At 40.3% G+C, this 24170-nt stretch overlaps 1 protein-coding gene across 9 annotated transcripts in view; it reads right to left on the bottom strand.

Moving 5' to 3' along the window:
• The window catches only part of MCF2L (MCF.2 cell line derived transforming sequence like), a 159209-nt gene that overhangs the window by 98254 nt on the left and 36785 nt on the right, over nt 1-24170 (bottom strand). The window contains exon 1 of one of the 9 annotated variants that reach the window (XM_027640255.1): nt 158-398. The exons of the other annotated variants lie outside the window; for them this stretch is intronic. Within the exon in view, the coding sequence (XP_027496056.1) occupies nt 158-278 (121 nt within the window). The 5' untranslated portion in view covers nt 279-398. Of the gene's footprint in view, nt 1-157; nt 399-24170 lie in introns of those variants that run through there. 9 annotated transcript variants of the gene reach the window in all.

Below are 24170 nucleotides of genomic sequence, written 5' to 3'. Positions count from 1 at the left end.
ATTACTGCTCCTTTCAACTCACATGCTACTCAAATTTAAGTGCAACATTCTACACACACATTACTGCTCCTTTCAACTCACATGCTACTCAAATTTAAGTGCAACATTCTACACACACATACATCACACTATAGAATCACGTATACATTCACCTCACCAGAGCATATTTGATGTGGGTTATTTCTTGAGTGCCGTCTGCCATGAAGGATTTGGAAGAATCTTGGTAGGATCCTAAAATGACTTTCATGTCTTTCCCTTAAAAAATGGCGTTGAGACATGGGTGTATCTTCACCAAGTTAATCAGTATAGGAAATAAAAAATCTGCTCTTCAGAATTAACACTTCCAGAAAGACACTCTAATTTTGTTTTTAAATGTCAACGGAACGTGAAACTTATTTGCCAAATTCAAATGCTACCAAAAAATTATAAAAAAAGGTGGGATTTAAAGGCCTGGAAACAGCCACAGTGCAATTATTTGTATTGTATGTGCTTTTCCTCAGGAACCAATACCTGGTTTTACTAGAAAGGAAAAAGGAAAATTGGTTGCACTTAATGGACTGAAAATGCCAAGATTGTTTCTGTATAAAATTGCGAGGCCCTCTCAGCTCCTAGTGTGCTGCACCCAGCAGACAGGACATCTTGCCACAGCTTTCAGTCTACTCTCCCTGTGATTACTATGAATAAGGAAGGCACAGCTTCTCATGTAAGCAGGTCAGACAAGCAAGCGAAATTTAAAAAAACTGTGAAACCGTCTCTTTTTGGTGTTTTATCCAAAATAACTATAGTCAATCTAACAGCCCTGCCCTGTTTTGGATGAAGAAAAGCCCCCACAAAACATCCAATTTGTTAGTGCACTCCAGCAGCACACGGAGATCCAACACCACTGCTCGCCCCAAGTAGCTGATACTTTAGGCTCCGTCTTCACATCCTTCTCTTTAATGTGAGGGATCTTCAGCTGTGGCAAAGAAACATGCGAGGCTTCTCCTGAAGAAGGGCAAGTTGAACGTCTTTCTTTTAACTTTATGGTCTTGCTTGTCAGTTCACAACTTGGCACTCCAAGGGCAGAAATCTCACAGTGACACTTGCTGTGTTTCCTGATTCTGTCTCAAACACTTGGTATTCCTCAGGGGCAAGTGCTGTGTTCGTGACAGCAAATTAAAAGAAAATACCTTTGTGAATACAATGTTGTCAATTAGAAACTCCTCTTCAGTTCGCTTGCCCAAAGTCAGACTTTCATCATCAAAACTCCTCTTCCTCTCCCTGTATCTGCACAAAAGTGAGGACTGAGCCCCTCAAAGGCAGAGCCCGTTTCCAGAATATGTGAGCAGAGAGGTCTCACAAGAAAAGCCTGAATCTTCCTGGGAGTTAACAAACAGCTAATAGGAAGGAAGGGTGGGGAAATGAATCCCAGGCTTTCTTAAAACATATCAGGAAACCCCACACTGTCTGTTCCCCTTGTCTCTTTCAATGCAGGAGAGAGGAAATTGATAATGCTGCTTTACTTGGCAGTCAAGATTTTCCTCTCAATTATGTTTAACTATGCTCTGTGTGGCCACAGATCTACCACAAACCAAATATATACCATTACACACATTGCCCTGAAGAAGGTTTTTAAAATATGATGTACCAACTATTACTCTGAAAGCAATTCAAAGAGATAACCTTTAGTTAATCACATTGAAGTAAATATTAAATAGCTTATTACAAAATTCTAGTTTGCATATGCTATGTTAAGAGAGGAGAATCATTACAGTTCTAGCTGGAATTTGTTCAACTTTCAGCATGAAATCATGGGCAAACGTGGCAATCTTGAAATGGGACAATGAAGAAAAGTATCAAAGTAATAATTAAGAACTGATGAGTCATGCAAATATCACTTGTTTTCCAAATTCATTATACGAAGCAAATGGACCACTGCATATTGCGGGTGTGCTACCTGTCCTGGGTCAAAGGCCTACTAAGCTATTTAAGTACACAGATATTAAAAGGAAGGAAAGATGAGAACAGCCTAGTGGTGGAAAAGCACCATGATGCTCATAGCCAATGTACTATATACTCAGGCTTCAAACAAAAGAAGAACTGAGATTAGGCACAGCATCCATATTAGAAAAAATTCCACATTGTCTTGTTCTGCTTGTCACCGGTGGGCACAAAGCAGTGGTTCTGGTCAGACACAGGGTAACAACAGCATTGGCAGAGACAATCTGTTTCTTGCTGAGTTTACCAGGGGAGGCACCAAAAGGGACCAGGGGACGCCTGCGGCAGATTGTCAGCCATCAGGGCTTTTCTCAGCACAGGGGCTGACAAACACTGTTCTGTTCTTGTCCCAGGGGGCTGGGTTCTACATCTGTCTTTGGGGGTTAAAAACAGTTTTCTCTGTATCATTGCATTTACTGCAATCTTTTTAGTAAATTGTAACTCTGACTTGTAATCTCTCAAGTTGGATTCATTTCTCCCACTGGTTTACTTTAAACCAGCACAGGTAGATAGAACAGGAGAAAATGGCTTCAAGTTGTGCCAAGGAGGTTTAGGTTGGGTATTAGGAAAAATTTCTTCACAAAAACAGTTGATGGGCTGTCCAAGGAAGTGGTGAGTCACGATCCCTGGAGGTATTTGAAAGACATACAGATGTGGCATTTAGGGACATGGCCTAGTGGTGGACCTGGCAGTGTTAATAGTTGGACTCGATGAACTTAAAGGTCTTTTCCAACCTAAATGATTCTGTGATTCTGTGAAAAGTGACTCGTTGTCCCAGAGGTGTTTTGAGCATGCAATGACACTACTGACACATGGTGAAAACCTCACCAACAATTCGTGCAGAGGATTATTACCGTGAAGCAAAAGGATGTTCTCCTTGCTTTCTTCACATATCAAATGCATGCAGAAAATTGATGATTTGAGCTGTGAAGTTGGTAAGTACACACAATCCTACTGAAATCTAGCCATTGGCTACATCCCTGTCTGCAAACAAGCTTTTAATCTTCTTTCAAGCACTCAAATTTGTGCCTAGGAGCAAAGAAATTAATCACAACAATGGCTATGGTAGTGCGCAATCAGAAGGAAACAGATGGTGTAATGCACTGTTTTCCAAACAGCAGCAGCTTCAATCTCCAGGAAAATAATCTGAATATTTTCCCTTGCCGTTGGCATTACTATAACAGAAGCTCCTATTAGAAGGGTATCTTCTCTGCTCTGTACAGCATAAGCAAATTACGTCACAGTTTAAAGACAGTAATATTCTTTGAGTATTGGCAGATCCAACTAGACTGCACCTATCTCTTCTTTCACATCATAAAAATGGTAACATTCAGTGCATAACACCTCCCCCCCAATATCTTTAAATGACTGCAGATAGCCTGATGGAGTCAACAAAATTGTGGCAACGAAATAGGGCTTATTTTTCTCATGCTTCTTTCCAGGTCTGTTTCTGACCACAGGCAGAGTGTGTTGCACATCGACAACAGAAGCAGCCACGCTGACTTACACCTGTATGCTCTGATTCTTCCTTTCATTCCCAGGGGCTCTCACAGTATTTTAGTAAAATAACTTCAAGTTTTCTTGGGAATCATTAAATTAAGAGGTCATCACTTTCTTCACCACTGAGTGTTCGCACTGCTCCTTTTGATCTTTTTGTTTGTACAGGGGCCTTATCTTTACAGGACATCTCAAACACCCTAATATGATTTTTACTCCAAATCCTAACAGTTATATACAAGCCCTTCCTTACATCCTCACATTCAATGTGATGTTGGAAGGTTCACATTATAGGACATGTATCCCTCTTAATTGTGCAGAGCAGGAGGCTCTGTTAGCGGAATCATCAGTGCTCTAGCGTTTCCTCTGTATTTATTCCATTCCTCAACACAAGTTATTCTTCGTATCTGCTGATATGCCACTGCCACTGGTGTTGCTCTTCTTCCTACTGTAAACCTCGTTTTTCAGGCAAAAGAGTACATCTCACAGACATGAAAACATGGCACCTCTCACGCACTTCAAGATCTCACCATGCTCACAGGGCATAGGAGTCCACTTATCTTTCGCTCATCCAATCTTTTTTCCTGGAGTCCTGGCAGGGAACAGCTTCAGCAGAGAAATTTCAGTATTGAAAGTGCCATCACATCCCCAGTAAAAACCCAGAGGGCTGCAGGAGATATCTGGCATGAGGAATATAAAAGACTATGAAAATTATATGGGGAATTGCATCTAACGTACACATATGCAGAGCTCAGAAATGGTTATTTCTTGGAACAGTTTCTAAAAAAAAATATAAGGGCACATACAAGCTAAATCTTGCCATGTGTATCTTTCAGCATCAGTACACTCACAGTTACAGTGGAAATGAAATGAGGGGGAAGGAAAGCGAAATGTTGTTTCGATTTTTCTCTTTAAAGCATGCTTCATCAATTATCTCTGCACATATATTTATTTTGTTGAGAAAAAAATACAAACAGAATGCTAAACTGGGCTCATGCTACCTTTTTGAACAAAATTATTGTTTTGCACACATTAAAATATAACATACAAGTTACTTCCAATCTAAAATGTAAGCTGTTTTATAAACACCCATATACCACAACAAGGTGGCACTGATTGTTATTATGCTTAGTCCTGAGCTTTCTTATAACCCTACATAAATGCTGAATTATGGTGAGTTGCTTGTGTTGATTTTTAAAATTAAAAACAAGTTGTCAAAGATTAATCCATGCCAGAGGCTAGTCACTAGGCTAAAACAGTAAAGAGTCAACTAGAGGCTGATTTTGGTGTAGCTGAGATCTTAAAGACACAGCACTTGATATTTTTATATGCACATATCCCAGAGAGCCCTTGGAGATGGAAAATGCTGAGAGTAAACCTGTCTGAAAATGCAAAAAAATAAATTATTATTCCAGGAATATTCTAGTATTCTTGAAATACAAGAAAGGACTGAATCTTCATTTTTCAGTGTGGATGAGATTAATATAAAGTTTTGGTACAATCTTTGCCTTTATTATTTTTATACTTGTAACAATTGGATATCTGTGCTTATAGTTCACTTTCAGATTACTCTAGCAGAACATTCCCTCTAGCAAAAAGTTTAAAAATGGGTCCCATAGTGTAATCTAGAGAATCTATGACCTGGAATATATTTAATAAAATACCATGACACATAAGGAGAATCTGGAGTGGGAAGAAATCTGAGAAACAGATATGAATGGAGGCTATCTTGGCAAACCTAAAAACAATTACAAACAAACCCAATATCTCCTAAAAACAAAGACAATTACAAATATTCTTAATATTTTGATATTAATTTATTAAGGGTTAGGAGTTAAAAGAATTATTTGGTTTCACAAGAAATCTACACAGAAACCCTGAGTTAAGTTACAAGAGTGAGTTACAAGAGCGAATTAGGTTAGTTGTCCATGCTTAATCCTAACTGGATATATCTGCTCAGAGACAAACCACGATTGTAATAAGCATCAGATGAATATAAGTAGATCAGGACTGAGATAAATGGACAGCTTGCATTCTATTTATACTTGCACATTATGCTGCTGAATCACTGCTGCCAGTCTTTCCTTAAAGCAATCTCTCAAAAAAAAAATTAAACTAAAATAAATCCTAAAATCAATATACAGTATTTCATAATTTAAATGTATAGTAACAAACAAACAAAAAAATTGCAATATATAAAATTAGGGTTTCAATATTCTGGAAATGTTAGCATTTAATTGTCAAGATAAGAACAAGCTTTCAAAGCGTAACATCTGTCCCTCTAATATAAGTAATCTTACATTGCATGTCTGAATTTCCTGAAGGTTAGCAATAAATGTGACCCATCTCCAAAAGAACAAGTTCTTCCACCATTAGCAACACAAAATACTCAGAAAATCACAGTGGATCAGAGAAATAACTAGAGGAGAATGTGTCTTTATTACCTGTTGAGCGAAGTGAGCTTTAACACCTAACAAGACAGCACTTCTACTTTGTCATTTAATGTAGATCCTTTCACTTTTGAAGGCAACCAGCAATTGATTTCAAAACTTCAGAGATGTTCTAGGAAACTGTAACGAAACTGGATGTATGCTGGAGAAGACCAGGAGGTCAGAACATAGGCAAAGCCTGATTAGTATCTGGTGCCAATCAAAAGCAGCAGGTAAAGGCTATTGTGATATTGGAGCTAATTAAGCAACAGTCACCACTAGTTCACTCATTTACTTAAATTCTACTAGGTAAAATGACCTGGGAGATGACAATTACAGATTATGATTGAGCAGATTTGTCAGAGGTACGAGGTCTACCTTTTTGGTCAGTAGTGAAAGCATGTGAAGAAGAGGAATCTGTTTGCATTAGGAAGCTGCTGGGAATTATTTCAGTCCTATGCTTGATATGGCCCACACTTTCACCCAAACACAGCATCTCAGCTCTGTGTTCAGTGACCGACTGCTGCTGTTCTGTGAGGACAATGTGAGGGGAAGGGGGACCACAGCAGGTGGTGGGCCTGCAGAGGGGGGATTTTCACAGCAAGAGAAGGAGAAAGAAAGTGATACGAGACCTTTGGTGTCACTATACATCTGTGCCAGCACACCACAGAGTCACTGCAAGGGGAAGCTGCTGCCAAAAACCAGATAAAACAACTGGCAGTGAAAAGAAGTGCCTTAAAATGATTTATCAAATACAGTTTCATTGACAATGTCCTGTGAAGATTACTACAGTTTCGGGCATATTGGCCATTCCTTGCACATACACCATGGGACACAGTGGTCATTCCCATCACATACCAGATACTAATCAAATGAAGGGACTCAGGATAAGTAGTTGCTTTATACATTGTTATGCTAGTGAAAGCTCCCTTCAAAAATCACCCGTATCTAGAATGTGCATATACATACCTATATAAACACATGTGAATGTATAGAAGGAAAAGGAGGTTATATGCACTTACACTCTGGCCAGATACTACTGCTCTCCCCATGTTAGTCTGCCCCATTTGAGAGTAGTGAACACTACTCACTAATGAAACCTGCATTTCCTTAGTTTCTCTACAGGAGACAGAGCAACCTGCTACACTCCCTAGGAACACATTTCTCAATTGTTCAGGGAGGCAGATTTTACTGAGGTCCAGGGCATTACAAACCCCATGATTAGGTGGCTGACTTTCAGAAGGTCTTTTCCTAAAGACGATACCTTTGACAATTACGAAATGTAGAATATGGTACAGACTGCTGCTGGATCAAAGCATTTTGACAGCTTCCAGCAGGGGTGAGCCCTGGCTACAGCTTCTACTGTTCTCAATAACCTAATGTGTACAGTGAGAAATGACTGCTGCACACCTGCACACACAGAGGATGTTGTATTGCTGCGTCGCCACAGGCCAGGAGCACCCTTTGAGCCTTCGGTCTTTGCTACCCTAACTTCCTTCTTCTGAAAAACGCTCTCTGTTACCATGTGCTTTGGACCCAAGGAACCCAGTGCTCAGCTCTCACGTCTTCTCTATCAGACTTCAATTCTTTTCCACATTTCACAATCCTCCCTCTTTAGTCTCTTCATGAATGGGCTATTAATAAAACAACAGAGTTTTCAGTTGAGTAGCTACTTTGAAATTCTTCTGCACACACTGTTACACCAATTACAAATTTATATGGCAGTAATTCACTCTGTGCAAAAGAAGTAGTACTGTTAATACTTAACAAAGCTTGTATGCAGCTATGAGTAATACCTTTTAGGGACCTTTCAAAAATGCTGCAAAAATCCCTAGGCTGTAAGAACCTCATGCAATTTTTCTTAGGCTACTGTTAGGATACAGCAGAGCAGGTGTTGTACAGCAACCTTCTGAAACGGTTATAGAGTGATAAATCACATAAGTGTTGGGAGAAGGAATGAGATTTTCATAATATTAATGAACATTCCTGAACTGCCGATTTTGACGATGCTCACGTAGGCCTCCAGAAAAATGGGATTTTCCCCATGCACAGATAAGCCTACTTAATTGAACTGGGATGAAGGGATTTATTGGTGGGATGTTCGCCAGTCTCCTAGCCAGTCAAACTTTTAGTTGGTTCAGAGTTAGTTTGCCTCATTCTGCTTATCAGCTAGTCAGTTCTAATAGACATCTTTTGATTACACAGCCATAATTTAGGACATGCAAGTCCTAAATTTAGGACAGGCAGTGGAAGAGAGAGCAAGGGTCTTGTCCTAGTTTGGCCAGGACCAGTTTATTACTACGTGAGTATAACCAAAACTGTGTATTCTACACCCTCTATGCAATTTCTGATGGACTGTTGATAATGGATCACTTGCAGCAGCTGCCCAGGACACACCTAATGACTCAGCTGTGATAACTCCCCTCCAGGGAGGAATTAGCACCTTCACACCCAGCCTGAGGGGTCATCTCTGCTAATGGGCCATACTGGACTGGCATAATAGGCAGCTGCAACACCTAGACCACCAAAAATGACAAAAATAACCCAAGACTCTCAGAGTTAAATCACCCATTGTGAAACCCTCTGCTCTGGGGGAGGTACTGGAATCCACCCAAACCTGAGCATATATAATCTTGGGGGTTTGGGACTCCTGGTACTATTAGTCGGATCCAGAGGAGGACCAGAACTCCAACAGGGCTGCCACTGCCACTCTCTCAACAAGACTGCAGTCATTACCTCAACAGAACTGCCACCATCATCTGGACCAACAGGTTTTTCTTTCCTTTTACTTTGCACCCAGAGGGGCCACAGGGTGCTCAGCACAGAGGACAATGAACACTGTTCTGTTCTTGTCCCAGGGGGCTTGGTTATACATCTGTTTTTTGTGAGTTAAAACCAGTTTTTCTCTGTATCGTTGCATCTATTGTAATTTATTTTTAGTAAACTGTAACTGATTTATAATCTCTCTAGAGTTGGGTTCATTTCTCCTGCCTGTTTACTTCTAAACCAGCACACGTCTTTATGCCATCTGGAAATGCAAAGGACTAGGACAAGTCCATGTTTCAGTTGAATAATGAAAAGCACTTTGAGAACTAAGAATCAACCATTTCCTTTGAAAAATTTTTAAAAAATGCTGGATGATATGCAGTTATTATCACTGTAATCCTTAAAAGGACTGAGAAACTCTTTCCATCTATAGCATCATATCAGCAAGCACCAGCACTGAATACAGCCACCATGACACAGAAACCTTGTTTGACCTGACTCTATACTGCTGTCAAAGGAGGATTCCTGCTCCCAGTGACTTCTAGCTTCCTTTGTGTGGGCCTTTACATTTGTGCAGCCAAACAGTGAATTATACATGGATACATTCCAGGTAGCGCAAGCAGGACAGAGACACATGATGTGACTCCTGGTTGAAGAAGTCAATAATGATGGTGTGTAATGTGGTATGTAAAAAGCTGCTGAAATTATAGGTACCTACTGATTTCCAGGTTGAGTATACTGCTTAACAGTTATTTTCTAAAACAGCACTGCAAGCGGTGCTTGTCTTTTTTGGATTCTTCAGCTGAGATCTTTTATTTAATAAAATAGCACTAGTCATGACTATTTATGGCTATACACTTAGAACCCCAATAAAAGCACAATGGGTAAATGTATCATTGGTATTACAGTCTCCAAATAAATTACTAAATCAAAATGTGTTGAAAGACACTGAAGATTTTGTGAATTAAATATATAAAGTAGAAATAGACAGTGATGAAATCACAGCTCCTCTTGACATAGTCATACAGCATGAAAACATTGTTAGTATGGAAGCTACCGAGAAAGAAACAGTCAAGACATTACCAAAAAATCCTAGGTTATACCTGAGCAAAAATATTTTCCTGTATATTCTCTCATACAAATAAAGCCTGCAAAGGGTACAAAATGTGGGTCCCCACAGCTGTAGAGTCGTACAACCAAAGGTCAATTCCAGCCAATAGCCCCTTCCTCCCTCACTAATTTTGGTCTCATTTGTTACATTTGGATTCACAGATTATTTTTTTCCAGACAATCTAAGGAAGGCTTCTCACTTGTCAGTTAAAGTTAGCACAGTTAAAGACAGCAGTTTCGATTTGTTTTTTCTTTATACAGAAGAAATGTTACACAGGCATGCTCTGCTCTCCATTAAGGATGTGTTCCTGAAAAATTTGATAATTAAAAACATTGCACTATTGCTTCACTCTTCATCCTCAAATCAACTTGATAAATCCCAGTTTGTTTGAGGAAAATGATGATGACCATGAAAATACAACTACTCAGGAAGAGGGGCCCAAATGCTCACACTAAAAGACAGATACCGGGGACTTGATCTCAGGGATGTAGCAGTTGGGATCTGTGAGAAGGGTAATCTGCAGACTACCTCCGGAAAGCTGGCATCTCTTCCAGGTCACAATTACTCCATCCACCATGCCATATGTAAACTGTCCTCGTGCATGTAAACTGTGTGTATTTTTGTCTCTGTACACATCCCCTTCTCACTGCAGAAAAAGTAATTTGCTCTTCAAACAGCCTCTGGAGTTTCATGTAGGTGACTGACAACAGTTAGCAGAGCAGAATGTTCAACGAACAGCAGTGGTAGACCAAATCCAAGGACAGAGTGATCTTGAGAGCTGGTCCTCTCATTGTGCAATCAAAAACAAAACAGACTTGGTCACAGGAGCAATCTTTGCTCAGACTTGTGATGCGTAAAGCCATCAGTACCAGGCACCTCTATTAGTTACATACAGGTCTGCAAGGGATATTTTTCATTTAGTATCCTCAAACACAGGCAGGGCATCTGGAAAGCATCATGAGTACTGACATTCCCCATCAGAAGAATACACAGGATTCCCAGATATACCCCAGGACTGAGAAGCAGGTAGAGAAAACGAAACAGAAAAGATGCTGCAGTTCATGCTAAAGGTATACAATACTCAAATATGTCAGAACTTCCCAGTTGCTTGCAAATCCAAGTAAACCCAGATCACACCAAAGTTATATCAGGGGAAAGGCCGGTACTGAGTGTAGAAACTTTGCAGAATATTAAACCACAAATTACACAATGTTCTGCTTTGCAGCTACATGCCTGGTCTTTGCTTCTGTTCTGGATACTAATAACATCTTATCACATTTCCTTATGTACAATCATTTAATTCTCTTCAGACATTTAAAACGATCTGTGACAACTACTACAATGTGTAGTATATGAATATGCCAACATGAAACAAGACATAGTAAGTAACTAATTGGCTACTAGGAAAAATGACAAAACCAAATTACTTTAAGTAGCAAGACCTAGAAACTTTCATAAAGTCACTGTTTTAATATATTAAAGGTCCATCTAGAGTGAGCTGCAAAATTTTTTGCTCTGCCACAACCACACTAGAGCACCTGTATGCTTTACCTCAAAGGTTTTAACCACTGGGAAAACTTTTAACACTGCAGACTACCATGAAAATCCATCAAATAGCTGGGCAACAGGTCCGATGTGCCCTGTTTGTGTTCCCAAGGACACAGGAGACTCCTGGAACATCTCCACAGTGGAACGCCTCCACCCTTGGAGGCATTCAAATCTCGACCGAGTATGTGTATGGTAAGCAGATTGGTTTTGAGCAGGTGGTCGGGTTAGATGACACCCACAGAAGCCCTTTCCAATCTAAATTATATTATGATCATCTTGTCCATTTAGCTCCCTCGCTGTCATCCAATTGTGTTCACCGCTTTGATTCCCACAGAGAAAAAGGGAATCATTTTTGGTGCTTAATTTATGTCAGTTGTTTCAATTTCCCAGTGAATTAATAATTTAGAAGAATTTTATCTTCTTCATTTTAGAGTTATGTGAAGAGGCCAAGTGGTAAAGCAAAACATTAAATTATTTACAAGTTGTACACATGTGGAGGCAGATAAATGATGTAGCATTATATATTTAACAGTTGTTAGAAAGTACAGAAACTATAAGCATGACAAAGTCCTTTGTCAAAGGAGAGAAAAGTAGCCTTCAAGTCTGTGTTAACTTTTCAGACATTAAAAAGAGCTAAAAAAAAGTATTTAAGGTAGATCTGAAGTCTGCACAAACTTCAGAGCTACTAAAGTAAGGAGTTTCTGTCTGCAAATGAAGGAATGAGGCTCCATTTCCCTATTGGCAAAATTCTTCCCAAAAGGCAATTAAAGCCCTACTCCATGTTTTAGGGGGATGGAATTGAATAAATCATAAGTGTGAAGACCTTTTAAGTGCTGGAAGGTGATTAGGTTATCATAGACTAGGAGAATAAATTATAAATTCATTTGTAATGGGTGGACAGTGTTATAAAACAATGGATGGATCCTAAATCTTCAAGCCTTCAATTACCAAGTCTATTCTGTTTGCTTGAAGGATTACATCTTCTTATTTTGGTGTTCAAAAAATAAAGATCTAAGAAATAACATTAGCAGCTGAGTTTTTATACAACTCCAAATAACCTCTACGCATGATGAAGACAAGGACAGCAAACAGAATTCCTCATAATTCAGCCTTTCTAAATGTATTGACTGCCTTATATATGCAGCTGAAGAACTTCTTTTAAATAAAATTTAATCAGAAATAGGTTGAAAAAATGGAAATAGGTTTGAAGTACTATTCTCTGAATATGACCTACATAGAGACCACAACACAGAACAAAATACCACTACACCTTATTTTTTTTCAGTAACTTCACATTTTTTCTCAAAAATTGATTTAAAATATATTTCTTTCTTAATGTGCATATATTTTAGACAAAGACCTTCTGTTAAAATTCATCTGGCTCTCTGACCCCCCTTCCCCCAAATGTGAACAGACAGACATAGTCATTAAAGGATTGGCAGAACAAGATCTCCATTCTTTTCTGAAAGGGGCCCTACTAACAAAGGACCTCCGAAAGTAGTCTGTATTGTTAGGTGCTGGGAGATGCAATCTTTTACAGCAGTGAAGATTTAGGATCTACTTCCTCCATGTCCTGTCAAGTAGACACATCTCTTACACTGTATTAGCATCTTTCTACCTTCTGGTTTTAACAAACTCCTATGTCTTGTCATTGACTTTAAGTTCAGCAGGAACCCCTTTGAGCGTTTAAAACAAGCTCCACCATACCCAGAAGACAGTCTTCTATCTATAATGTGTTCAGCACATAAGAGCTGGTATAATGACAGCAACTGGAAGGGGTTAAGGTACCTCTAGCCTCATGGTTTGCCACGGCTCCCCAGAAACACTCAGTCTGGCCTGGAGCTCACTCCTTTCCCTGATGCACACCGCTGCCTCCTTTAACTGGTAGAAAGATCACCAGGTGCAGGGGGCAAAAGGATCCCCAGTAGGGAAAACGTGGCTGCTGGGACTAGGTGGACTCAAGCCCACAGCTTGGTGAAGGCTTGCAAAAAGGGGAAAGGAGGCTGGACCTGGGTGACACAAGATGCTGGGCAAAAGGAGTCATCTTTTAGTGAAAGGAGACACTACGAGGAAGCCTGTGGAAGGACAGGGACTTGGTACAGGCCAGGGAGGGCCAACAGGGACTGAAAAACAGTGAGGGCAGAGGAGATACAGGCACTAGGAGGGGAAGTGTGGTGTGAGTCTGGGTGCAGCAGATGAATCTCAGACAGGAGATCTGAAGAGGGACCTGCTTAGCAGTAATGCAAGCAGAAGGCCAAGATGAGAGTTTTCCTCTCCTCATATGAGTCCTGAGAGGTTGAGAGCAGCTCTACCATGCAAGGGAAACTGCTTCTGGCTTTGCCTGGATGCCCATGTGCTTCCTGTTCAGTGCTGCCTGATTGATCGTTCACTTTGAGTAGCAGTTTTGCTCGAGTGTCTTAAAGAAAACAGACAAGCAAGACTTGGGATCATCCTGTTCATATTGTATCGATGCAGGTATGTGCCCTACCACGTAGGCAAGGATAGAGGGGGAGAGAGAGCAGTGCACATGTGCAAACAAGATATCATGATAAGAAATAACATAATTACAGTTTATTTTGACAAGTATTAATGGTTTTTAGGGGCACAAATTTTAATGAAGTGTGGTGAGACACCAATGCTTTCATGATCTTACAGATGATGAGCAGACAGAGCAAAAAATATGAGGGCTCGAAGCAGCAAACATCTGGCAGTCATACAAACCTAGATGTACCTTGTTTCCTTTTCAAAGTAAATCTCGTTCCTCAATTTCATGATTTAAGGCACTTTTCCAACTGAAATACGAAATTTGAGAGCTTGAATATATTCTCATCAAACTGTAACATGAATTGACAGCATACACAAAGTATAAAAATATGTATATCTCACATTAACTTTGCAAGTATTATAATTAAATAATAGAAGTTAATACCCAGTAAATGGCAAAACGTTCTCGGATAATATTTAAGATAAATAATTTAGCACTGAATGATAAGTTTATTGTGAGTATAGACTTCTAAGTGGAAAAAGAAACACCTAATAAGATATTTCAAATCAAAGCTAGCAAAACAGCACATAGCTGTCACAAAGTTGTGTTTTCTTGGACAGAACAGGATCAGTGGCAAAAATATTTGTAGCTGTCAACAGATAGGCTTGGGAAAAAAAAAATCAAAAGAGGTATTTCATTAAAAAAAATACTTCTAGTTCTTCTTATCATTGCAGTTCATTTCTTACAGATACTTAGAAGTTGTTACTAATACAATGTACGCTTTGTCTCTATTCAGTTTGAGCAATGATGTTTTTCAAATTTTTTTCTCAGATTCAATTTTAGACTCAGCTAAGGCAAAACTGTAATTGATAATATTCACTGAACCAGAAAGGAATATACACTAACTCACTAAAGTCACAAAAAATATCAAACTAAAAGTAATACTTTCTAGACTCAGTCTTCACACTCAGCTTTCAACCTTGTGTCTTCCCAATCACCATCCCATCACAGGTTTGTTTCTTTAGGCATAGTGCAAGGTCAAGATGCAAAGGGAAACACAAGGTTCTAAGTCAATCACTGTCTGTGCCTACATCTTATTTACTCACCTTGTGAGTTAACAATGTGGTACCTGAAGAAATTCTAGTATTGGTTTATACATACTGGAATCTGAATTTCTAATTATACAGTTTTCATCTTGGAAGTCCACTGAAACATATTGCTGAAGACATCATGTATTTATTTAAGAGGTGTGAAAACTTTTGCAAAAGAACTTGAATAAGTGGTGCCATATAAAATGTAAATATTTCTACCTTTCACAGCAATCAAATAAAATTTTGCATGAAATCAAACTGTGTGAAGATATCACATCTTGAAGTGCAGCAGTCTTCAGTTACAGGCAGAGGAGAGAATGAACAGAAATATCACATTTCTAATTCACACAACATGAAAGACTAAGAGCCTGATACTACACCTACTAAAATGAACTCCAAGATAACTGGTGAGCTCAAAATTAATTAAATTAAATACTGACAGAAGCATTCATCAAGAAGTCAAAAGACTCAGACCAGAAACTTAGTGGGTTTAACGGGTAGCTTAATGCGTAGTGGATCCATGCAGATCTCTGCAGAAGTCAGGCCACAAACAGATCTTCTCTCTGCTTTGCCAGCCAACAAACCAATAGCTGTAACATTCTACCACAAAATACCCATTTCAGATTTGAGGTTAACCAAGACAGTAAACTTCTAAAAGAGATGATTATACGTGACTCAGTTACCCAGAAAACACAAATTATGGGAGACGGTCACAGGAGTTTCACCATTTCTCCCCTGAATTCACTGCAGAGCACTACTGAAGGGACAGTCATACCCCATCCTGTTTCTCTAATACCACGGCCATGTGTTCCCACTGTTGCCCTGATATTAGCTCAAATGACCACAAGATGAGGCAGGGCAGGCTACAGATATGACAGTAAGCACACTTCTCTCCCCTCCACAAAGCAGACAAACAAAAAACCAAACAACACCCCCACCAAACAAACGAACAAAGAAAAACCCCCAAAAACCCAAACCAAAGCAAAAAACAGGTAGATTTCTGTTGAATCAACAAATCACACCAGTTCAATCATTCCAATAGTTGCAAGGTACCTCTCTCTAACCTAATGCAATAGAAACCATGTGAAGCCAAAGACAAGAAAGAGAAAAAAAGTAATGTTCTTGCAAAATGGTTTGGGACCAACTGTTTTCAAAAAGCTTAAAAAACTAAAAACTTTATTAAAAATTATTGCAGTTGGGGTTTGGTTTTGTTTGTCTGTTTTAACTGGCCTCATTTATTAGTTAGCAATAACATGGTTTATTACTAGGAGTCAAACTGTTGCTTCACATTAGAAGCTTTTGTTTGGGAAAACTGCAGTTTTGTTGATTGACCGTCTTAACAGCTGTTAGAACCTAACAAGCTAACCAGGAGTTGTCTCTACGCCATACAAACCACAATTCTGCATTAAGAGTTATGAAATATGACATTTTACACCATTTTCAATCAATTTCTCAAAACCTAAAAAAAAAAAACCTAAAAAAAAAATTACAAAGATGGAAACTAAAACATTGGAACAAAAATGCTATTTCATATCTTACTGTTCATAACATAACTTTAGTTGCTTGCTGACAGAAGCATCCAAGGTGAAGAACAAAACCAGGTAATAGCCCTGGATATCCAGGTTCACATACAGTCATCCCTGAACAGATGCCACACAGGCTGCCTGCGGATGAGACAAGTGACTGCTGTTTCCCCAGGCTCCCACCCGAGCCATGCCCTGACTTTATCAGGGGAGGAGATGCACAGGTGCCAAACTCTCACTTGCCCTGCTCCCTCCCATTCCACCTCATCTCTAGGAGAGTAAACCCAGGTGACTCAGCCAGGCAGGAGCCACAACAGGACTCTCACCTCTGCGCTGGTGAGGCCACACCTGGAGTACTGTGTCCAGTTCTGGGCCCCTCAGTTCAGGAAGGACATTGAGGTGCTAGAGCAGGTCCAGAGGAGGGACTCAAGCACAAGTCCTATGAGGAGAGGCTGAGGGAGCTGGGGCTGTTCAGCCTGGAGAAGAGGAGGTTCAGGGGAGACCTCATCACTCTCTACAACTCCCCGAAAGGAGGCTGTAGCCAGGTGGGGGTTGGTCTCTTTTCCCAGGCAACTATCAGCAAGACAAGAGGACATGGGCTCAAGTTGTGCCAGGGGAGGTTTAGGTTAGATATTAGAAAGAATTTCTTTACAGAGAGGGTGGTCAGACATTGGAATGGGCTGCCCAGGGAAGTAGTGGATTCTCCGTCCCTGGAGATTTTTAAAAAGAGACTGCATGTAGCACTTAGTGCCACGGTCTAGTAACCGCAGCGGTAGTGGATCAAGGGTTGGACTTGATGATCTCAAAGGTCCCTTCCAACCCAGCTGATTCTATGATTCTATGATTCTAAGCAGAGGACTGGACCTGCCAAGAGATACTGTGGGGCACAGCTCCCTTATTCTCCAAAACAAGAGCAAGTGCAGTTAGAAAAACTGCTTGAAGCCCGCTGACAGTACTGTGCAGTGATGAGCCTGACCTTATTTCTGCTGGGAATGTTCCTCCCTCCCTCATCAGTTCCACCACGCTTGTCTAATGTTTCCTTTTTTGCTGTGTCAAATACAGATAACAAGTTACTCGAGGCAGGGAGCTGTCAAGAGCAGTATAGCTCATCTGAAAAGGGTTTGGCAGGTTGTGCAAAAAATAGAGCAGAGCAGATGACCAGCCTTTAAAACAAACACAGTTTCATTTGTTCATATCTTAATAACTTACTAATTCATTGTCTAATGTCTTACTAGCAACAGTCTTTAAAAATCAGCCTTTGACCCTCAAAAAATTCATCCTAAAGGCATAAATAATTCAAACTAAATTTTTCCCCCTTAAGTGATTTGTGAATGCATTGGTAATGTTCAAAGTCTAAGATCTCCAGCGTTAATGATGTTACAAAATTAAACCTGACGCTTTTCATAACTTCTTCCTAAGTGCTTCCCAATTCTAGTAAATTGCTCTGAGCTCAATGGGATGAAGGTCCCTGATGGCTATGACAACTCATGAAGTCCCGGACAGGCTGTAGGGTAGGATCTGGTGAGAGGCAGGCTCTGCAAAGCCCTGACGCAGCACCCAGTGTGTTCCTGCTCACTGCACAGGACAGCAGCACACACATGGCAAGGCTTGTGAGGCCCCACAGAGCCCAATGAACAAAAATAGTCCCCGTATGACTAACCCACAGATGATCTGCTGCCAGGAGCACAAAGCAGTGAGAAGGGTTAGGAAAGAGTGGAGAGTGGATGTATATTTGCCTTGCTTCCCTTTCTTCCATGTGTATCTTTAAACCTGATAGTATATACTGCATTTGTTCTTCTTTAATGTCATAGGTCTAACTCACTATATGGGCCATCACATGTCTCACGTGTCATGGAAACTTGCAAACTGGTTGTCAAACCAGCAAGACTGCTGGCCCAGGATGATGGTGATACTGAGTGAGTGGGAAGGCTCCTCTGTCTCATAGCACTGCCTGCTCCTGCCTTCCTTCTCAGGCAGGATGCACACCAAAGAGCCACGAGCCACGCTGCAGCTCAGGCAATGTCCACGTGCAAAAAGTCAGGAGCTACTTGACGGGAAAGGATGGGAGAGGAACTCCTAAGGGAACATGGGGGAACAGGAGGGGCTTCTCCGGGATCTAAGTGCCAAACGGTTAACACCCATATCCCTTCCTGCCTTGGCAGTCGCACATCAGGACGGTCTCAAATACCTGTTTTTCCCTACTATTGGATCTCTCTAATCTCTCACCCTCCTTTGGGGATAAAATTGAAATCCTGCCCGTTCTCACCAGCTCCAATAAAGGTTCCCTGTAGCATCATATAAATGTCAGATAGAGTCATTACTGAATGCAGCCCTAGTCCATTGTGGGACTTAGACAGTGTTTAAAAGGAATGTCAAATAAAGCCCAGAGTAACTCTGCTGTTTCCATATTTTAAAAGACAGGTGATAGGATGCAGAAACGTTTGTTCCTGATTTTCTGAAGGCTGGGTGGGAACTGTTAGTACTACTTTAACTTGGATAATTGCTAAGCACACCACGCAAAATGAACAACGTAGTATTTAATGCATATTTTTACTCTCCTAATACAAAATTATGTCAGCCCTCTGTGCCACCTAGACCTTTTTAATTCCCTGTCAGATCTTCAAAAATGTAAACAATTACTTTGAAAAACACCTCCACCTGCCACACTGAAATAATTAATCTTCTGTCTTCATACAACAACAGAGAGAAGCTGTTTCTATTAATATCCCTCTCCTGCTCCAGGCTGTGTGCTCTCAAAGCAATTCAGGTATACCATTTTCAAAGGAAGTGACTGTGAAACAACAATTGCACTAAAGTCAGAAGCGGACTGCAATGTCCTTGAAAGACCAGTAAAACATGAGCTGGGGGTAAGAAACACAGAAGAGATTCAGCAGAAGGAAATTAAGAAAGCATACAGCTAAAAAGCTAAAAATGCTATGTGTTGTTTTATATATTTTTCTTACCTTTACTTCATAAATTACTTCACAAGGGATTTGTCTGATATGGAAACGCCCATTTTCTTTCTGTCAGCTTTTGGTAGCATATTGAAAACCACCAACAAATTCAGTGGCTTCCTTTTACTCTCTTCAATGCACTCAGATGCTCTTTGCCTCTCTTTACTTTCAAATCTCTACAGTGTACATCCCACAGATCACTTGCAGCCTCAGCAGCCTTTCCACAGAACCCAGAAATGGAATTTTTAACTGTGGCTACTCTCAACAAAACCAGCTGTGCCAGGATCACAGCAAATGTATGGGTCCTGAGCAGTTTTTAACAAAACTTTTGTTAAAACACAGGTGGGTGACATGAGGTAACTTAAACTGACCAGCTAAGTGACATGGGGTAACTTGGAGAGACAACCAACAGCCTAGGACAAAAGACTGACCAAAGGAATGCACTTTGTCCAGCCCAGAAGCTAGACACAGGACTATTTACAGAAAGGCTGCAACTTATAGTTTTATCTTTTTAACAACAAAGGTTGCAGCCTGAAGAGTAATTTTTAAAATAAGATATGTGTATTCTCATTATTTTCTATTTATATCAATTATCTTGGTGTTTCATATGCAAAGCCACCCTCCCTTTACATTCAACAGGCGATAGGCAGGAATTGAAAGAAAAGAAGATACATTTCTGGATCAACAAGAATTCAAACTATAAAAGAACTAGGACAGCCAACTTCTCAGTGCAAATTTTCTGCCTGCCACATGAAATGCTAAAGACAGAAAGACTTTTAGTAAAACTGTCACTTAGCAAATGCCTCAAACACATGAAGGGGGACAGCGCTTACACCCCTGAAGTAATAGCACAGGTGAAAAGCAAGAGCTTATCTATCACACAGCAGTGCAGTTCTCAACTTGCCAAAGACCTGTTTGCCCAGATTATCAATTTTAAGAAGGCAGACTGCTGCCAAGTGGTATTACACACCTAAGTCTCCAAAACCTGGCAGTACCACACTGCACTGTGCTTTATCAGCTTGCCACAATTTGAACACCACATCCTCCTAGAAAGCTGCCTTCCCCCATGTCCTCAAAGGGATTTAACTACCTAAGGCACTATGACACCTGCTTCTACTAAGCTCAAACACCACCAGCCTTCACATGAAGATAAAAACATTTGGGGATAGCTATCACAAGGCTTCTCCATTTCAGCTTACTCCCATGTTGGAATTCACAGCCAGTTACACCTTTTGTGTAACACCTTTAACCTATCTTCACTGCAGCACAGGTTTCGTTGTGCCCGACTTCCTGCTGCTTCAGGGAGCCATGTGGGAAGCCCAACAGACAGCTCCATGCCCCTGGTACATCACAACTCAAAGAGGACTTCCCATCAGTTGTCAAGGAATTTAAAGCATTATAACAAAAACTCAAAAGCCACAAAAAGACCAGCAGAGGCAGATTGAGGATATAACTAATATCCAAGATTGCTGTAGGTGAGGGGATCTATTGTCCTGCCCAGACTGCAGGAAGTCAACCTCCAAGATGATGATCCTGTCTCTATCACAGCCCAGGACTGTGTACTTAGGCTGACTGTTCCACAAGGCTTGAGGTAGCTGCACCCAGTGCTGTTAAAGGCAATGTTAAAGGCTGGACTACCAGACAGTTTGCCTCAACCACAAAGCTGCATTCCTATGTGTGGTGAGCCAAGAGGCTCATGCTTGAGTTATGCAGCTACAGGGATAACTAGAGAGAGGTCAGACTAGCTAACACAGTATTGCAGGCTTAACTCAAGAGACCTACAAGTGATTAATCCACACAAAAGCATCCAAGATCATGCTCTCTGTCTGAAATAAAAGCTGCTATTAAATAGGACAAGACAAAAGAAACAATGGAACTAAATTAAAGTGGCTTTGCCATATATTGTAAAACAGAAGGCCCAAACTTCCAGCTGAAATACATTGTTTCAGATACTGAAAACCTTAAGAAGTTGTTGGGCTGTCACACAACAAAATCTCAAGTAGCTCACTTGACGTCCTTCATTAAATGAAAACGCCCCGTGCTCCCTGGCTTTGCTCAGCAGGTCAGCTTAGAGCAAACACCTTGAAGACAAGGCACCCTGTGTTACATATAGACAGCTCTGCGCTGTTCCTTTTCTGCAGAAGTTCCCTGTTATTTGATATGCACAAGGTAATCTTGCAGCTTGGCTCTCTGCAGTTGGAAGTGTGGCAGGCAGCTGTGCCAGGCACTCTTGCCAAGAAAGTATTCTGAGACACCACAATAATAAAAATGCATCAGAGTAACAGGCCTTTTTCTTCTTTCATATCACTAAGTACATAAGTCCAGGTAGGACATTTCTGGCTCTGCAAGCTTTAAGTATACATACCCAAAGTTCATAAACTGAATGGGAGACTGACAAATATACACCCTGCAATCCTCTGAAAAGCCACTCTAAATGGGTGATCATTTACTGTTTAATGCCTATTTTGCCCCCAGTCTGTTGAAAGATATCCTCATAGGGTGAATTTTCCTACTGCAGTTCAGCAACTGCCATTAAAATCAGTGAAAGACTGGGGTAGATGATATAAAGAGATCACTGATAGTCCCAAGAAGAAGTGCATATGAACATAATTTTATTTTATTTGGTATGTAAAAAATAAACCCTTTAAGAAAGCCATCTTTTAAGTGACAATACCTTGGTTAATAATAAAATTTAATCAACCTTAATGTTGATCAAAATATTTTTCCTCAGATTCTCAAAAAGGCAGCTAGCTCATTTTAAGAAGGATGATTGGCAACTCTGAACCTTACTCCCACAAATTTCACTAGATCCCTCTATTTCAATATTAAAACAAAGATGTTGATTTAGACCAGAATATACTAAGAAATGGATGCCATGCAGGTGGCCACAAAAGCCGCGACAGTGCACGCTCATAGAAAACATGAGCAATACAGTCCTACCTGCTTAATTGTCCAACTGCAGCTCCCACCCTTATTTTTCTAATTTTAAAACCCTATGTCAGGAAGACCATGCCTATTTTATACTCATGTCAGGAAGACCATGCCTACTTTATACTCTCTGGGTTGGAATATCAGAAACATCTTTCACAGTTCAGCTCAACATGGGTGCAGGAAAGCTGAAAGGAAGGGACAGCAAATTAGTATCAAGCAGAGGCATCCCCCACTACCATTAAATTTCACCTGGGTACAGCAGATGTGCTAAGAACCTGCAGATTTTCAGAGCTCTCACATGGATCTCTTCAACTCTACCAGCTATGTAAAAAGTTGCCAAGTAGTAAACGAATGCTGTTCACGCTCAGGTCTGCCTGCCAAATTAACATGCACACACAGAGTATTCTGCCATGTGCAGAAAAGATTTTTTTGAGTTCCCAAACTGGAAAATCATGTGAACCAGAGACAGATGCTACAAGGGTAAGAAAGAGCAGGCAAGCTTGCAAGAGTATAGGAGTGGGGAATACACACAGAACAGGTCCTTCCAGCTGCACACAACTTTATAATACCCCTTCAGTGTGCCTGGGGGTGTTCCTGTTTCTCTTTGCAATAAGCCAACTCATCCCAGTGATGCTGGGTACTTGGAGATGGGTATGTGAGTCCATTCCTCCTACATTTGTGCCTAATTTGTCAAGACAGGTGAGCCAGCCTTCAAAACTTCAGAAGCCTGCCTGTCAAGAACACAAAGCTAGGGAAATGAAATGTAAAGTTTTGGCCCAAATTGTGAATAAGACAGAAAACCTGGAGCTACTGGAAACTGACTGAAGCTGAAATGGCTACGGGATGTTACATGTACTTAAAATACTAGCACTGCGTACATATTTACTGAGGAACTACACACATGGTTTCCTTCTTTGATTTGCAGATGTTTCTTCCTTTTGCAGAGTGTTAAAATTTTGTTTGAGGAGAGGAAACAGATGCTAGCTGTAATAGTGGCACCTTTCCAAGATGGAAAGAAACCATTAGTGGGGCTTCCATGGGATTAAGGATGGGAATGTGAAATCTGTATTGCCTGTTTGCATGAATTAGACACCACCATCACCACAAGGCTTCCTAGTGCTCATGCAAATGTAGAGTAGTGACTGACATTAAGAGCTGGTGCCTTAACACTGTTTCTGTATCAGTCAGACCAAATGGAGTCCTAAGCAGAAATCGCACAGCAGACAGCAATATGGACAATGCATGAGGTCCCAGGCCAGAACTACTTATTATCTTGTGCTTCAACCTCTGAGCTTCTGTTCTACAGGGAGAACATAATCAGAAATTTACGGAAAACGGTTGAATTTAACATAGCAACAAAACTCAAAAAGAAGACAAGTAAAAACTATGGCCAAATGAACAGAAAATGTCATTATCAATCGAAACAATTAACATGGACAAAACCAGGATATTTTTAAAGTATCAATAATAATTTCACAGTTTTTCTGAAATAAACCTACAATTCTAATGGAAAGTAAAAAAACCTACACAACTTGGAGAATGTTTCTAAATCACTTCTCCCTTGCTTTATGGATTTATATGAAAACAGCAACAGCAATTAATCTGGTCATCCAAGTCTAGGAGGTGATTTGATAGTAGTAGAATGAATGGGAGGACTGAGAAGCACATAGGGGAAAAAATAAAAGAAGATGCCATAGGAACACCTTTTATAGTTGCTGAAAAGGGCAGGGTACAACATTATTTTGAACTGTGGAGCAGTAGTCAAAGCAGGAACATGAAGACGATAATAAGGTTAAACTAGAGAGCATCTCTATGATTGTGATAGTGAAATATGTCCAGAAGCAGAAAAGAACGTATC

The sequence above is a fragment of the Corapipo altera genome, unplaced genomic scaffold (genome assembly GCF_003945725.1).
Source record: "Corapipo altera isolate COAL_440 unplaced genomic scaffold, ASM394572v1 0, whole genome shotgun sequence".
Classification (NCBI taxonomy): domain Eukaryota; kingdom Metazoa; phylum Chordata; class Aves; order Passeriformes; family Pipridae; genus Corapipo; species Corapipo altera.
This window is presented reverse-complemented; position numbering and strand designations above follow the sequence as displayed.